Here is an 18,497-nt window from a genome sequence, read left to right as displayed (position 1 = left end):
AAGAGGTGGCTTCTACCATGATTGTAAGTTTCCTGAGGCCTCCCCAGCTATGTGGAACTGTGAGTCAATTAAACCTGTTTTCCTTTATAAATTACCCACTCTCAGGTAATTATTTATAGCAGTGTGAGAATGGACTAATAAAGCAAATTGGTACCCCAGAGAGTGGGATGCTTCTGTAAAGATACCCAAAAATGTGTAACTGACTTTGGAACTGGATGACAGGCAGAGGCTGGAACAGTTTGGAGGGCTCAGAAGAAGACAGGAAAATATGGGAAAGTTTGGAACTTTCTAGAGGCTTGGAGGGCTCAGAAGACAGGCAGACGTGGGAAAGTTTGAAACTTCCTAGAGACTTGTTGAATGGTTTTGACCAAAATTCTGATAGTGATATGGATAATGAAGTCCAGGTTGAGGTGGTCTCAGATGGAGATGAAAAACTTGTTGGGAACTGGAGTAAAGGTAGCTCTTGCTATGCAAAGAGACTGGCAGCATTTTGCCCCTGCCCTAGAGATCTGTGGAACTTTGAACTTGAGAGAGATGATTTAGGGTATCTGGCAGAAGAAATTTCTAAGCAGCAAAACATTCAAGAGGAAGCAGAGCATAAAAGTTTGAAAAACTTGCAGCCTGACAATGTGATAGAAAAGAAAAATCCATTTGCTGGGAAGAAATTCAAGCCCACTGCAGAAATTTGCAGAAGTAACAAGGAGCCAAATGTTTATCACCAAGACAATGGGGAAAATGTCTCTAGGGCATGTCAGAGACCTTGCAGGCAGCCCCTCCAATCACATGCCAGAAGGTCTAGGAGGGAAGAATGGTTTCATGAGCTGGGTCCAGGGCCCCCGCTCCTGTGTGCAGTCTCAAGACTTGGTGCCTATGTCCCAGCCACTTCAGCTTGGCTGAAAGAGGTCAAGGTACAGCTGAGGCTGTTGCTTCAGAGGGTATAAGCCCCAAGCCTTGGCAGCTTCCACGTGGTGCTGGACCTGCAGATGCATAGAAATCAAGTACTCAGGTTTGGGAACCTCTGCCTAGATTTCAGAAGATATATGGAAACACTTGAGTGTCCAGCCAGAAGTTTGCTGCAGCGGTTGGGCCCTCATTGAGAACCTCTGCTGGGGCAGTGGGGAAGGGAAATGTGGGGTTGGAGCCCTCACACAGAGTCCCTACTAGGGCACTGCCTAGTGGAGCTGTGAGAAGAGGGCCACTGTACTCCAGACCCCAGAATCGTAGATCCACTGACAGCTCACACTGTGAGCCTGGAAAAGACACGCAATGCCAGCCCGTGAAAGCAGCTGGGAGTGGGAGCTGTACCCTGCAAAGCTATAGGGATGGAACTATCCAAGGTCGAGGGAGCCCACCTCTTGTGTCAGTATTACGTGGATGTGAGACATGGAGTCAATGGAGATTATTTCAGAGCTTTAGGATTTAATTACTGCCTCACTAGATGTCAGATTTGCATGGGGCCTGTAGCCCCTTTGATTTGGCCAATTTCTCCCATTTGGAATGCGTGTATTTACCCAATGCCTATACCTCCATTGGATCTAGGAAGTAACTAACTTGCTTTTGATTTTACAGGCTTCTAAGAGGAAGGGATTTGCCTTGTCTCAGGTGAGATTTTGGACTTGGACTTTTGGGTTAATGCTGGAATAAGACTTCGGGGAACTGTTAGGAAGGCATGATTGCGTTTTGAAATGTGAGATTTGGGAGTGGCCGGGGTGGAATGATATGGTTTGGCTGTGTACCCACCCAAATTTCATCTTGAATTGTAGTTCCCATAATCCCCATGTGTGATGGGAGGGATCCAGAGGGAGGTAATTTGAATCCCGGGGGCGGTTACCCCCATGTTGGTGTTCTCATGGCAGTGAGTGAGTTCTCACAAGAGCTGATCATTTTATATGGGGCTTCCCCCTTCGCTTGGCACTCATTCATTCTCTCTTCTGCCACCCTGTGAAGAGGTGCCTTCCACTATGATTGTAAGTTTCATGAGGCCTCCCCAGCCATGTGGAACTGTGAGTCAATTAAACCACTTTCCTTTATTAATTACCCAGTCTCAGGCAGTTCTTTAGGCAGTATGAGAACAGACTAATACACCTACTACGTGGTCACCTTTGGAGACATGCACATGCAACCCTGTTCTCCATCCCAAAGGCCATGCACGTGTCCACTGTCAGACATTTCTGGTTCCCATCCATGTATTCCTCTGCTCTGGATGCAATGCTTCCATCTCCATGTTTGGGCTTACCCCTTGATCTGCAATTTCTTTTTTTTTGAGACAGAGTCTCGCTGTCTCCCGGGCTGGAGTGCAGTGGCGCAATCTCAGCTCACTGCAAGCTCTGCCTCCCAGGTTCACACCATTCTCCTGCCTCAGCCTCCCCAGTAGCTGGGACTACAAGCGCCCGCCACCATGCCTGGCTAATTTTTTGTATTTTTAGTAGAGACGGGGTTTCACCATGTTAGCCAGGATGGTCTCGATCTCCTGACCTCATGATCCGCCCGCCTCGACCTCCCAAAATGCTGGGATTACAGGCGTGAGCCACCGCACCCCGCCTGAACTGCGATTTCTATGTCTCCAGCTAGACTGATAACATTTATCACCTCTGAGTACCTAACAGCTGGGATAGAGACTTACTCTCCAAATGCAGCTCCACATAAGAAGGAGCCTGTTCCCTACTATACCCATGCATCTCAGCTATGCCTGGCACCGAATCAGTGCTCAGTAAACTACCTGGTGAATCACTGCTACAGTGATCTTGACACAGGTGTCAGGTCTCTGCCACTGTGGAACTTACCAGCTAGGGGGCACTGCCTGAGAAGAGGCTGGCAGTGGTCACTTCTGCCCACCTTTGGTGTTCAGAAGACAGGCTCTGGAGCCAGACTGCCAGTATCTGGAAGAGCTGAGATGCACACTCAGGCACTCTGATCCCAAGGGTCTGGGATAAGGACTGTGGACTTGTATTGCTTTCTTTTATCCTCATAATAAGCTCATTTTATGGAAGGAGGGTGGCTGAGGCTGACAGGTTAATCTGGCAAGTACCACCAGATGTATTTCAGATTTTAAAAGTTTTCCATTTTTAGGAAGGTAATATGGTGAATATACCATATTTTATACAACACTTCCAGCAGGCTCTGAACTATGCTCCATATCAAACACATTCAGATGCTTGCAGCAAATCATATGAACAAACACACTTAGTATAATTACAGCCTCGCTTTCCTGCAGATTAGGCTTTGCTACCAAAAGAATTGCAAAATATTTTCTAGTTTCCAGAGTGTGTTGGATTTGGGATTTGCAGGCGAGAGACTGTGGACCCGTAAATATAAAGCTGTTAGAAGAGAAAGTGGCACTGAGTAGGTGCTGTGGGCCTAGCATGCAGCAGCCACTTGGTACATGTTAGTTTCCTTCTCTCCAGCCAGGCGCTGATAGCACCTGAGCCTCTCATAGCGCTCCCCTTCTATTTCCCCAAGAGATGAGATAATCCCCACTCCTCTCTTGCCCCAGAAGGCAGTAGAACTTGCAAATTCCTGCTTACCAGTCTGTATGGGCATCATCGATCACCAACAGGATCCTGGGTCTTTGAACAATGGGCGTGGAGGGACCTGGAGGCTCCATCAGTCCTGAGGTGGCCTGAGGGGCCTGCTTCATGGCACTGGAGAGGGAGCTAAAAAGGCTGGATCCTGGAGAGGAGAAGGAGGCAGCCAGGGGCTGGGGGTGCCTCCTCTCCATGGCCGGGGAAGCAGGTGAGCTGGTGGAGCTATCTGGGCGCTGCAGGTCTGTCATATAGCCATTAGGCAGGTTGGCCACGAAGCTGCTGTCAGAGAGACGTCGCCGGAGGAAATTCATGGCTGTGGATGGATGGAGATGACTGGCTCCTACCCGGACGTGTGTAGGTGAGGCCCAGAGGACAGGCTGCTGCCAGGTACAGGGAGTGGTAGGACTTCAGCCAGAAGAGCCGGGGGGATTTTGCACAACCAGCAGTCAGCTTTAGCTGCCTTTGTTTACCTGCTGGAAATAAGCCAACAAATACATAAGTGGAAACGACCTCCACCCCCTTAAAAGCAAACAGATACAGCACTTTCCCGCCCCACTGCAGGTGGCAATGTAAATTAGGACATCCTTCTGGAAAGGAATTTGGCTACATGTATTAGGAGGATAGCTTTTTAGCCTACAGTTTCCATTTTCTGGAATTAGATTGCAAAGAAAGATTCTAAGTTACAGAAAAAGCTTCATGCACAAATATGTTAATCACAGGTTATTTACACTAGCAAAATACCGGGAAGTATCTCAACATTCAACCACGGTTTAACGAATAAGTCAACTACAGCACAGTTACTCAATGAACCTTTTGTGGCTATTTTTAAAGGTGTCTTGAAGAAGGGATTTTGGTAACAGAAACAATTTCGTGTTTTAATGACAAGTTTAAAAGATAATGATTCAAAATTATAGGAACCAAATGACTACAAAGATGTACAAGTTGAAAGAATAAAACTTTGGAAATAAAAGAAATCAAAGTGTTAACAGTGATTATATTTTGGTAATGCAAGTACATGACTTTTTTTCTTTTTCTTTCCACTTACTTATATTTTTCAAATTTTTTAGAATGCTTATTACTATGGACTGGCCTGCCCCCCACCTCACCAAACTTATATGTTGAAGATAATGCTGAATATGATGCTTTGGAATTGAGCCCTTTGGGAGGTAATTATGGTTAGTGGGGTCATTAGGGTGTCCCCCACGCGATGGAAGCACAGCCCTTATAAGAAAGGATGCCAGAGAGCCTGCTTTCCCTGCACTATGTGAAAGCGAAGGTAAAAGGCAGCCATCTGCAAACTAGGAGAGGGCCCTCACCAGAACCAGGCAGAGCTGACACCCTGACCTTGGACTTCCCAGCCTCCAGAACTGTGAGAAATAAGTATCTGTTGTTTAACCCACCCAGCCTATGGTATTTTGTTATGTCAGCAGAAGCAGATAATATACACATCCATTGCTTTTCTAAACAGAATAAGTGAAAAACAACCCACACTGTTCATTTGAGATCAAAACATCCCACTGAGAACAATGAGTATTTAAACCATTAGACTTTATATTTTTTGTTAAGATTATTATATACATTTTTTTTTTTTTTGAAACAGGGTCTCACTTTGTCACCCATGCTGGAGTGCAGCGGCATGATCTTGGTTCACTGCAACCTGTACCTCCCAGATTCGAGAGATTCTCCTGCCTCAGCCTCCCAAGTAGCTGGAATTACACGCACCTACCACCACACCCAGCTAATTATTGTATTTTTAGTAGAGATGAGGTTTCATCATGTTGGCCAGGCTGGTCTCAAACTCCTGGCCTCAAGTAATCTGCCTGCTTTGGCCTCCCAAAGTGCTGGGATCACAGGCGTGAGTCACTGTGCCCAGCCAGTATTTTTATTGTAGTAAAATTTACTTAAGATTGAAATGCACAGTTCTTAGGTATATACTTCTTTGAGTTTTGATAAATATATATACTGGTATAATGTTTATTATATTTCTATTACCTTAGAAAGTTCTTTTGTGCCCCTTGTAGTCCATCCATACCCCCTAATAGGCAAACTCTTCTGATGCATGTCACCATTTATTAATTTTATCTGTTCTTGAGCTTCATATAAAGTAATCAAATATATTATGCTTTTGTTAATAACTGCTTCCCTCAATGGTTCTTAGATGCAATATGTTGTATAGCAGTCATTCTATTTTTAAAATCGCTGAATATCATTCTAATGGATGGACAAACCACAAATTGCTACTCTGTTCTCCTGTTGATGAAAATTTGAGGTCAGGCATGGTGGCTCACACCTGGAATCCCAGAACTTTGGGAAGCTTCAGCAGATCACCTGAAGCCAGGAGTCTGAGACCAGCCTGGCCAACATGGCAAAACCCCCTCTCTACTAAAAATAAAAATAATTAAAAAAAAAAAAAAAAAAAAAAAGCTGGGTGTGGTGGTGTGCACCTGTACGCCCAGCTACTTGGGAGGCTGAGGCATGAGAATCGCTCGTACCCAGGAGGTGGAGGTTGCAGTGAGCCAAAATTACGCCACTGCACTCCAGCCTGGGTGACAGAGTGAGACTTTATCTCAAAAAAAAAAAAAAAAAAAAAGAGAGAGAGAGAGAGAAAAGAAAAAGAAAGGAAAAAGAAAAGAAAAATAAAATTTGAAATGTTTCCAGTTTTCAGGAATTATGAATAAATTGCTGCAAGAAATTTTTATTTAAGTCTTTTTGTGGAGATAAGATAGATGATGAATGGATGGATGGATAGACAGATTGAGAAGTAGATCTTTTCTTTGAGGAAATACCCAGGAGTTAATTTGTTGGGTCATGGGGTAAGTGTATGTCTAACTTAATAAGAAACTGTCAAAAAGTTTCCCATAATGGTTGTTTGATTTTGCACACTCCATTTGAGAATTCCCATTCCTCCACATCCTTTTTCACATTTGGTTGTTGTCTTTTTCATCTTACCCGTTCTAGTGGGTGTAGCACAGTACCCTATTGTGTTTTAAATTTATTTTGTCTGATATTTAATGAGACTGAACAAGTTTCACAGGTTTACTGGCCAGTGACATATCTTCTTTTGTGGAGTATCTATTCAAATCTTTGGCCCACTTCTAAAAGGCAAGTTGTTTATCTTTTTATTTTTGATTTGTAGGAGTTCTTTATATATTCTAGATACAAGTCCTTTGCCAGACACGTACATTCTAAACATCTTCTACCATTCTGTGGCTTGCTACTTCATTTCCTTCATGAGCAGAAGTATGGCAGAATAAAACAACTCTTAAAAAAGTGAATTATTTGAGATAAAAGAATCCCAATAAGAAAAAAAATCATACCATAGGATGAGATCACACTGGTATTGGGAATACTTTACATATTCTTTCATATATATGTATCTAAACACACACATACATATATGTATGTAATATAAATATATATACATATATAAAGTCTATTATACATATCTGCAGATGTTTTGATAAACAGAAACTTTTATTTTTATTATTTTTTTTTTTGTTTCAGACGGAGTTTTGCTCTCGTTGCCCAGGCTGGAGTGCAATGGCACGATCTCAGCTCACCACAAACTCTGTCTCCTGGGTTCAAGCGAATCTCCTGCCTCAGCCTCCCGAGTAGCTGGCATTACAGGCATGCACCACCAGACCTGGCTACTTTTGTATTTTTAGTAGAGATGGGGTTTCTCCATGTTGGTCAGACTGGTTGCGAACTCCCAACCTCAGTTGATCCGCCCACCTCGGCCTCCCAAAGTGCTGGGATTACAGGCATGAGTCACTGTGCCCGGTCAGAAACTTTTATTTTTATGAAACCGAATTTATCAAATTTTTCATTTATGGTGTTCCTGTATCTGTTCTTAAAAATCTCTGCCAGGCCAGGTGTGGGGGCTCACACCTGTAATCCCAGCACTTTGGGAGGCTGAAGTGGATGGATCACCTGAGGTCGGATGTTTAAGACCAGACTGACCAACATGGCGAAACCCATCTCTACTAAAAATACAAAATTAGCCAGGCATGGTGGCGCATGCCTGTAATCCCAGCTACTTGGGAGGCTGAGACAGGAGAATCACTTGAACCCAGGAGGTGCAGGTTGCAGTGAGCCAGGGTCGCGCCATTGCACTCCAGCCTGGACATGAGCGAAACTCCATCTCAAAAAACGATAGAAAAAAAAATCTGCCTACCCCAAGATCACAGTCATACCGTTCTGTAACGTCTTATAGAAGCTTTATAGTTCTACCTTTTCTATTGAGGTCGGGGATCCATCTAAACTTGATTTTTGAGTGATATGAAATAGAGTATGAAGTTCCTTTTCACCCCCGTTCATTTATCCAGGTTGCCAGCACCATTTATGAAAGTATTTTTCTCCCATTGAATTGCTTTGGTGGCCTTGTTGGCACCAACTGGCTGTACATGTGTGGGTCTACTTCTGGACTGTTTAATACACTCCATTGATCTATTCTTATATTTATTGATTGCTATGGCTTTCCAGAAAGTTTTAAAATCAGGTAAAGTGAGTCCTCCCACCTAAATTTTCTGTCTTAAGATTGTCTTAAGTATCTTAGGTCTTATTTTCATATGCATTTTAAAATCAACTTTTATGAAAAAGTCTGTTGGAATATTGTTCAAGATTGCACAGACTGAGCAGAATTGTCACTGAACAATATTGGTTTTTCTGCTTTATGAACACAGTGGACCACTATATTCAGAAAGTTTTTCGTGATTTTCAATATAGAGATCTTGCATACACTTTGCTAAATTTATTCCTATTTTGTTTGGGGGTTTTTTGCATGTTTTTAAAATGACACTGTTTTCTAAGTTTCACTTTCCATTTGTTTGCTGCCAGTATAATATTATTTTCAATATATCGACATGCTAAATTCAAGTGTTGTTGCTACTAGTTGTTTATAGATTCCTTAATACTTTCTACTTAAATAATCACGTAATCTACAAAGCGAGATATCTTTACTTCTTTCTTTCCAATCTAAATGACTTTTACTAATTTCCCTTATCTGATTGTCCTAGCTAGGGCCTCCAATATTGAACAGAAATCATGAAAACAGAAAAGTCCAATATTGAACACACCTTACTTTGTTCCTAATCTTAGGGGAAAAACACTCAGTATCTCACCATTAATGTGGTGTTAACTGTAGGTTTTTTGGTAAATTACTAGATTCAGGCAGTTCCCTTTATTATTATTTGGATGAGAGTTTTTATCATGAATGGGAGTTGAATTTGCCAAGTGATTTACTAAATGTATTGAGAGGATTATGTGTTTTTGAAACCATTTATTTGCTTAACAATGTGGTAAATTACATTGATTGATTTTTAAATGTTAAACCAAACTTGCATTCCTGGGATAAATCCCACTTGATGATAGTGTATTACCCTTTTTATATATTGGTGGATTCAATCTGTTAACATTTTGCTATTTTTGTGTCTATGTTCATGACAAAAACATTGGTCTGTAGTTTTATGTTTTGGCAATGTCTTTGCTAGGTTTTGGTATCAGTGTAATGTTAACCTCACAAAATAGATTGGGAAATAGTCCCTCCTTTTCTATTTTCCAAAAGAGTCTGTGTAATATTGTGGGTTTTTTTCTTAAATTATTGGCAGAATTCAACAGTGACACCATCTGGGGTTGGTTTTTCTTTGTGGGAAAGTTTTTAATGATGAATTGACTCTCCTTTATAAAGCTATTCATCTTTTGTTTTTATCTCAATTTTGACAATATGGGATTTCGAGCATTTTGTCCATTTCATCTTGGTTGTGATACTTACTGGCAATAAAGTTGTTCATAATATATCCTTTCTGTAGGATCTTATGATTCCTCCTGATATTCCTGATATTGGTAATTTGCTTTTTCTCTCTTTTTGGCTGATCCATGTTGCTAAGAATTTATAAATTGTATTACTCTTTCAGGGCACCAACTTGCAGCCTTTTCAACTTCTCCATTGTTTGTTTTCTATTTCACTTATTTCTGTTTTTTATTACTTACTTTCTTCTCCTTACTTTTGGTTTAAGTTTAATTTGCTGTTCTGTTTTCTAGAGTCTTGAGCTGGGAACACAGATCATTAATTTTAAACCCTTTTTTTAGCCAGTAAAAGTATTTAAAGCAATGTGCTTCCTTCCCAGAAATTCTGACATGTTGAATTTTCATTATCATTCATTTCACATTATTCTGTATATCCCTTATAATTTTCTGACCCATGTATTACTAAAACATGCATTTAATTTTCAAATTTCAGTGCTTTTTAATTATTGTCATGTTAACGCTTTTAATATAAATCATTTGTGATTCGTGAACATAGTCTATAAGCTTTTAAACCTTTGCCATTCATCAAGATTAATTTTGCCGGGTCCGGTGGCTCACGCCTATAATCCTAGCACTTTGGGAGGCCGAGCGGGCAGATAACGAAGTCAGGATATCAAGACCATCTTGGCTAACACGGTGAAGCCCCGTCTCTACTAAAAATACAAAAAAAATTAGCCGGGCATGATGGCTGGCGCCTGTAGTCCCAGTTACTGGGGAGGCTGAGGCAGGAGAATGGTGTGAACCTGGAAAGCAGAGCTTGTAGTGAGCCAACATTGCGCCACTGCACTCCAGCCTAGGGGACAGAGCAACACTCTGTCTCAAGAAAAAAAAAAAAGATTAATTGTATGGTTCAATACAGTCTATCTTTCTATCTTCATGAACGTTCCAGATGCACTTGGAAAGAACGCGTATTTTGCGGTTGTTGGGTGTAATGCTCTGCAAATATTACTTAGATTGTTTTCAAGTCCAATCCCCCAGGTAGCTGACACTCCCTTGGTCACTTGCAAGCAGGAAGTTTATTGGGCAGTGCTTCCATCCATGCTCAACAACTGTGGGCAGGAATGAAAAGCAGATGTGGGCTGAGAGACAGACCCACCAAAGGTTCAACAGAGGTGTCAGTTGATCCTAGTGGGCGCATGGACCTGGGGCATCTCTTTCGATGTCCTCATTTTCCAGCCACTCTGTGAGCTTATACTCTGACCACTGATGTGTCAAACCAGCAAAGCTGCAGTTCTCCACTTTAGTTCCAGCTGCTCCATGCCAGGTAGCCTGGGAAGAGCCACCTAAATGTATATTTCACTAAGTAGGTGTGGTTTCCTTCTCTCAAGGGTCAAATCCTGTCCACATCCTATTTTTTTGTTTTTCTCCAGCAACCTCAAATCGCTTGAAATGTTTTGTCCAAAGTTTATCATTATCATCTGTGAGAGGTTTAGTCCAACACAGGCTACGGAATCATTACTGGAACTGAGCCTCTTACATTTTTCAAATACCAGACAGAAAAGTTAACAAAATGTTAGGGTTGAAGGAATCTTAAGAGTTTATTTAACAATTCTTTCTTCAGGAACTCTGGTCAACCTTTCATTGGTAGGAATTCCCTGATTTTGAAAAGAATCACCTCTTGTAATCTTTTAACCTACTCCAATGTTAGTCAAAGGCTTCTCGGGTAACTTCTGCCTACTAGGGGCGCCAGTAGAACTTATAGGATGGCAAAAGAAGGCCAATCGTGAACATGCAAACAAACATTTATGGTTTGGGGTAAGTGCACATAAGGAATACACAGAGTGTGGTCATCAAAATTGACTTGGGGCAGGACTTCTGCAGAGAGGATGGTTAGGGAAGACCTCTCTGAGAAGGTTACTTTTAAAAATTTCACTTTAAATTGACAAGCAATAATTATATATATTTCTGTAATGTTTTGCTATGTTTACATTGTGGAATGATTAAGTCAAGCTAATCAACAAATCTATCATCTCACATACTTATCATTTTCTGTGGAAAAAAACATTTAAAATCGGCCGGGCGCGGTGGCTCAAGCCTGTAATCCCAGCACTTTGGGAGGCCGAGGCGGGTGGATCATGAGGTCAGGAGATCGAGACCATCCTGGCTAACACGGTGAAACCCCGTCTCTACTAAAAAATACAAAAAAAAAAAAAAAACTAGCCGGGCGAGGTGGCGGGCGCCTGTAGTCCCAGCTACTCGGGAGGCTGAGGCAGGAGAATGGCGGGAACCCGGGAGACGGAGCTTGCAGTGAGCTGAGATCCGGCCACTGCACTCCAGCCTGGGTGACAGAGCGAGACTCCGTCTCAAAAAAAAAAAAAAAAAAAACATTTAAAATCTACTCTTTTAGCAGTTTTGAAATATACAATGCATTATTTACAATGCATTATTTACAACGCATTATTCTGTGCAAAAGATCACAACAGCTTATCTCTCATAACTGAAACTTTGTACTCTCTGACCGACATGTCCCCTTTCCCCATTCAGCCCCCTCTCCAGCCTTAGGCAACCACTATTCTACTCTCAACTTCTATGAGTTTAATGGTTTTAGATGCCACTTACAAGTGAGATCATGTGGTATTTGTCTTTCTGTCCCTGGCTTATCTCACTCAGCATAATGTTCTTCAAGTTCACCCATGTTGTAGCAAGTAACAGAATTTTCCCCTCCTTTTTTTGTGTGTTTTAGATAGGGTATCACTCTGTTGCCCAGGCTGCAGTGCAGTGGTGCGATCATAGCTCACTGCAACCTCAACCTCCCATGATTAAATGACCCTCCCACCTCAGCCTCCAGGGTAACTGCGACTACAGACCTGTACTAAGATAACCAGCTAGTTTAAAAAAAAAAAAAAAAAAAAATTCGGGGAGCGGGAGGTGCTATGTTGCCTAGGCTGGTCTCGAGCTCCTGGCCTCAAGCAATTCTCCTGCTTTGAACCCCAAAGTGCTGGGATTACAGGCATAAGCCACTGGGCCCTAGCTTCCCCCTCCTTTTAAGGCTGAATAGTATTCCATGGCGTGTATATATACCACATTTACTTTATCCATTCATCTGATGATGGGCACCTAGTCTGGTTCCATATCTTTGCTACTGGGTATAATGCTGCAATGAATATGGAAGTGCAGATATCTCTGATATATTGATTTCAATTTATTTGAATACATACCTGGAAGTGGGATGGCTGGATCACATGGTAGTTCTATTTTTAGTTTTCTGAGGACCTTCCATACCATTTTCCGTAATGGCCATATTAATTTACATTCCCGCCAGACGGGGTGGCTCACGCCTGTAATCCCAGCACTTTTTTTACGGGGTGGCTCACGCCTGTAATCCCAGCACTTTAGGAGGCCGAGGTGGGCGGATCACCTGAGGGCCGGAGTTCCAGAGCAGCCTGACCAACATGGAGAAACCCCGTCTCTACTAAAAATATAAAATTAGCCAGGCGTGGTGGCACGTGCCTGTAGTCCCAGCGACTCGGGAGGCTGAGGCAGGAGAATCGCTTGAACCCAGGAGGCGGAGGTTGCAGTGAGCTGAGACCGCACAATTGCACTCCAGCCTGGGTAAGAAAAGCGTAACTCCGTCTCAAAAACGCCAGCTTCGCAGTCCACGGACAGAGTCATAGAAACGGTCGAGGCTTTTACGGCTCCGGGCTCCGGCGTGCCGGAAAGTGCGTGAGTGCCGCCGCCGGGGAGTTTTGTTCCGTTTCCGGGATCCTGGGGTCTGGAGGCAAAGTACGTTATGCATAAAGGTGGATAATTTACATGATAAATGAAAATGGCCAACTCTTTCAGAGGAGAAGTATTAAATCTTTATAAAAATCTGCTGTATCTTGATGAAACCCTGTCTCCACTAAAAATACAAAAAAAATTAGCCGGGCCTGCTGGTGGGCGCCTGTACTCCCAGCTACTCGGGAGGCTGAGGCAGGAGAGTGGCGTGAACCCGGGAGGCGGAGGTTGCAGTGAGCCGAGATGGCGCCGCTGCACTCCAGCCTGGGCGCAGAGCAAGACGCTCTCTCAAAAAAAAAAAAAAAAAAAAAAAAGGCCAGGCGCGGTAGCTCAAGCCTGTAATCCCAGCACTTTGGGAGGCCGAGACGGGCGGATCACGAGGTCAGGAGATCGAGACCATCCTGGCTAACACGGTGAAACCCCGTCTCTACTAAAATATACAAAAAACTAGCCGGGCGAGGTGGCGGGCGCCTGTAGTCCCAGCTACTCGGGAGGCTGAGGCACGAGAATGGCGTAAACTCGGGAGGCGGAGCTTGCAGTGAGCTGAGATCCGGCCACTGCCCTCCAGCCTGGGCGACAGAGCGAGACTCCGCCTCAAAAAAAAAAAAAAAAATCTGCTGTATCTTGGACGAGACTATCCAAAAGGACCATGCGATTTTTAAAGGCGTTTGAAGAACATTTTCCTTGAAAACAAAGACATGAAGAATCCAGAGAAGAGCAAAGAACTTACTGCACAGGGCGAATTGGTAATGAAAGCTAGAAGCCTTAGACTTCATTAGGAAATACAAAGCTATGAAACAACGCTATTATTCAGATACCAACAAAACTAATTGATCATTACTACTTTAATGTAGCTGACAACCAGGGCCAGCTGTTTATGTATACCAGATATTGTAAAATAATTCTAACTTAAAATGGGAAGATATACATCTTGTGTAAATAAATCCTTGAGCTGCCCTGCTGAACTAAATAGGTTTCAACTTCTGTTCTTACTGAGAGATTTATCAGCAACTTTATGCTCAATTTTTATACAAAGATAGCAATTTAGCTATACTACCGATTATAAATTAATGAGCATCCAATTTTGAATGAAAATATAATACATTTAATCCTATAACTTAATAGGACTTAGCCAATTATTTTTAGCTTATTTCTCCATTTTACTGACAAGAGAATGCCATTTACTAAACATTTAATAGGCAAAATAATTTCTTACATACTTGTTTCTTTGAACTTTTGAAATTAATCCCTTATTTTTTCCCCCAATTTGGTACATTAACAGCACATATTCAAGGTTCACTATAAAACAAGCAGTTCCTGGTAATGATTTAAATGTAGTTATAGAAATAATAATATGTATGGAGTCATTACTGCTGAGCTTGAAATAGCCTGCTGGTGACAGGCATTACACACATAACCATTCAATTATTTCCATTATTAATGTTGCTGCTGCTACCTTTGGGCCTGAAACCAAGTCTCCTATTGCGTATCAATTAACTTCTTTGATAAAAAGGAAGTAAATAATGTTATTCTATTATTTTATCCTAAAGACAAAAAAATTTACATTCCAACCCATGGTGCACAAGTTTTCCCGTTTCTTTACGCTGTCTCCAACACTTGTATCTAACATCTTTCTGATAATAGCCATTCTACCAGGTGTGAGGTGAGTTCTCATTATGGTTTTAATTTGCTTTTCCCTGATGATTAGTAATAATGAGCATTTTTTTATGTATCTGTTAGCCACTTGTATGTCTTCTTTTGAGAAATGTCTATTTGGTTTCCTTGCCCATTTTTTGACTGGGTTATTTGTTTTCTTGTTATAGAGTTGTTTGAATTCCTTATATATTTTGGATATTAGCCCCTTATCAGATGTATGGTTTGCAAATGTTTTCTCCCAGTCTCTGGGTTGCATCTTTATTTATTGCTGCTTTGCTGTGCGGAAACTTTTTAGTTTCATGCAATTCCACTTGTTTATTTTTGCTTTTGTTGCCTGTGCTTTTGGAAACACTTGGACAATGTCCAAGAAATAATTGCCCAGACCAATGTCATGGAACTTTCCCCCTTTGTTTTCTTTTAGTAGTTTTATAGTTTCAGGTATTATATTTAAGTCTTTATCCATTTTGAGTTGATTTTTTTTGTATGATGTGAGATAAGGGTCCAACTTCACTCTGCCTATGGATATTCAATTTTCCCAACATCACTTATGAAGAGACTGTCTTGTCTCCATTGCGTGTTCTTGTCACCTTAGTCAAATTTCAATTGAGTTTATTTCAATTGAGTGTGTGAGTTTATTTCTGGGATCTCTTTGCTGTTCTATCAGTCATTGTGTCCTTGTCAGTACCATGTTGTTTTGATTACTATAGCTTTGTAATAGATTTCAAGTGCCTCCAGCTTTCTTCTTTTTTCTCAAGATTGCTTTGACTATTCAGATTCTTTTGTGGTTCTATACAAATTTTAGGATTTTTTTTATTTCCATGAAAAGTAACATTGGAATTTTGATAGGGATTGCATTGAATCTGCAAATCATTTTGGGTAGTACGGACATATAATTCTTCCAATCCATGAACACGGGATACCTTTCCATTTATTTGTGTCACTTACAATTTCTTTCACCAATGTTTTGTAGTTTCCAGTATGAAGATCTTTCACCTCCTTGGTAAAATTTACTCCTAAGCATTTCATTTTTTGGTGCTATTGTGAATGAAATTGATTTCTTAAGTTCCTTAGCAGTTAGTTTGTTGTTAGTGTAAAAAAATGCTACTGATTTTTGCATGTTGATTTCGTCCCCTGCAACTTCACTGAATTCGTTTATTGGTTCTAACAGGTTTTTTTGTAGACTCTTTAGGATTTTCTATATTTAAGATCATGTCATCAGCAAACAGAGACAATTTTACTTCTTTCAGGAGTGATCTTTAGGCTGAAACATAAAGGATGGGGAGAGAGAGGTGTATAAGCAAAGGCACTAAGGTAGGAAAAAGCAAGGCACATTTGAAGAACAGAAGGATGGCCAGCTCCATCAGGAAGTTAGAACAAGATTCTTGTAAGAGAATGTTTAGAAAAGCAGAGAGGGGTCAGATCATGAAGGGCCATGTTGAAAACAATTTTGATTTGAAGCCAATTGTGAAAGTAAGCCATTGGAGGGTTAGAGACAAGAGGGATATCTGGTCTACCTGGCCACTGTGTAGAAATAGACCTAGAGGATGTGTCTATGAAAGGAGCCAGACAGGTTAGAAGGCCGTTGTAGTCATTTTGGTCCACAGGTGTGAAAGTGGGGAGCTGGGTTATGTAATTTTCAAGGTCTTTTCCTCTTGAATCATTAGGATAGGACACAGGATATCGCTTCAATGCCAAACTTAATCTGATGGCAAGACAAGGTGCGGATGAGAGGGATTCTGGTGAAGGTCTAGGAAAAGACGGGCAGGAAGACAGGCTGGGATAGAACCCAGTAGGCCTGCTGGGTACCCAGCCCCGTGCTGCCCTAGCACTAGCCACTAGAGGGCAGGAGTGACCATACCAGACAGAAAAAAAGACGTTATAAGGCAACTTTGCAAGCTTACTTCTTGGAGGCTGTGACATGAAGGAAAACTTCATTAGGAAAGGTTAAAGAAAGTATGAAAGACTTTCCATACTTGGTGGTGAAGCCAGAGCCAGAAGTAAGGTGAAAATCACAAGGACAGGTTTTGCATCAAAGCAGGAGGAATGAGAGCTGCCCCACAGTGGCAACAGCTACTTTGAGAAGAGATGAGCCACTGATCAGCCTGGACAGGAGAGTGGACATGTCTGCCTGGGTGCCTCATCGACACCCCAAACTTGTTTCATTGCTCACCCTCAGATGAGTTTATACAGCTGAGTTCCCCATTTCTGGAACCCTGTGAACCCAAGTCTCACACTTTGCTCCTCCTTAATTAATCCTGCCTTAACCCTGGTGAGTTTCAGCCACTCAGTCTCCAAGTCCTGTCATCTCTGTCTCCACAAACATCTTCAGCATCATCCCCTCCTCTCCATCATTCCTACCATAGACTTGGTTCACATGCTGCTAAAGCTCTCTCCCCTTGCCTATTACAACAGCCTCCTAATCAGCTCCCTCCCTCTAAGCTCAATCATTCAGTCAACTTTCCACAGAGCAGAGAGAATAGAGCTTTCCAAACTACAACCCTAACCAGAGGAAGCCCCCTCATGACTTTCCACATATCCCTAGGATAAAGGACACCCCCTAACCCAGAAAGACCTTATTCATTGCCATCTCCTTCAAGGTTTTCCTTGCTACTTTGGCCATGCAAGATGAAACTCTTCTAATGAGTCATGCTCTGACAATAGTCCATATCTTTGTATATACTTTCCCCTCTGCCTGGAATACTGCATCTTATTCCCTTTTTCCTTCACTGCCTGGATATCTAGAGAGGCCATGAAACCTGTAGCTGGGAGCACAGGTTTCAAAGGCAGACAGACTCTGGTTCCAATCCCAGCTCTGCCACTTACTCATGTAATATCTGTGAGAGTTTGGAATGGCTTATTCAACCTCTGTGCCTCAGTTTCCTCATCTGTAAAACAGGAACAAATAATGGCTACTTTACAAATTGATGTGAACACTGAATGAGATGACAGATGTGACACAGTGCAAGGCCTGACATGTTAGGCACTACCCATACTAACTACTGTTATTTATTTATTACAACTGATTTTCTTGTTGTTGTTTGTTTTTTGTTTTCCTTTTGTTTTTGAGACTGGGTCTAGGCTGGAGTGCAGTGGCGCGATCTTGGCTCACTGCAACCTCTGGCTCCTGGGCTCAAGGCATCCTACTGCCACAGCCTCCCAAGTAGCTGGGACTACAGGCACATGCCACCACCCCCAGCTAATGTTTGTATTTTTTGTAGAGGAGGGGTTTCACCATGTTTTCCAGGCTGGTCTTCAACTCCTGAGTTCAAGTGCTTGGATTGTAGGCATGAGCCACCATGCCCAGCCCCATTGCTTATTCTTACCAATCCACATGAAGCTATTGGGAAGATCAGATGAAAGAATGCACAGAAGTGCTTTTGAAATAATGAATGATTATACAAATAATAGTAATGAAACATTGTTTTTAGTAATGGTATCTTTACAATATCATCAGGATGCAGAATTGTTATTCCTGACTTCAGCCATCACTGAGAGTCATTAATGCTTAGAGACTCTGTGAACACAGAGGCCCCACAGTCACATAGAAGCCCCAAAGCACTTAACCAAACACCTTCAGGTTTAATTCTTCCAGAGGAGAAGTATTCAGTTGAATAGTTAACCATGGAAACATGTTTGTTCACATAGATCCAATCTTAGGAAAATGGAGAAAGTGGTGAGGTTTATTTTTGCATCATGTACCTCTTTCAAAACCCATCTTCCTCACTTCTTCCTCTTCTCAATACCTCACCCCTAAGATCACTTCTCTTGGCAGGACCTTGTCATTGGAGCCTCTAA

At 42.0% G+C, this 18,497-nt stretch overlaps 1 protein-coding gene and 1 pseudogene across 3 annotated transcripts in view; one reads left to right on the top strand and one right to left on the bottom strand.

Annotated features, from left to right (window-relative positions):
* SYN3 (synapsin III) overlaps nt 1–18,497 on the bottom strand; it is a 548,825-nt gene that overhangs the window by 491,616 nt on the left and 38,712 nt on the right. For both annotated transcript variants that reach the window (XM_025398719.1, XM_025398718.1), the window contains exon 2: nt 3,525–3,997. In XM_025398719.1, coding sequence (XP_025254504.1) covers nt 3,525–3,835 — 311 coding nt within the window. In that variant the 5' untranslated portion in view covers nt 3,836–3,997. The remainder of the gene's footprint in view (nt 1–3,524; nt 3,998–18,497) is intronic.
* On the top strand, nt 13,090–14,595 carry LOC112632755 (annotated as a pseudogene). The gene is made up of 2 exons (XR_003121440.1): nt 13,090–13,134; nt 13,655–14,595. The product of XR_003121440.1 is annotated as an electron transfer flavoprotein regulatory factor 1-like (transcript).

The sequence above is a fragment of the Theropithecus gelada genome, chromosome 10 (assembly GCF_003255815.1).
Source record: "Theropithecus gelada isolate Dixy chromosome 10, Tgel_1.0, whole genome shotgun sequence".
Taxonomy (NCBI): domain Eukaryota; kingdom Metazoa; phylum Chordata; class Mammalia; order Primates; family Cercopithecidae; genus Theropithecus; species Theropithecus gelada.
This window is presented reverse-complemented; position numbering and strand designations above follow the sequence as displayed.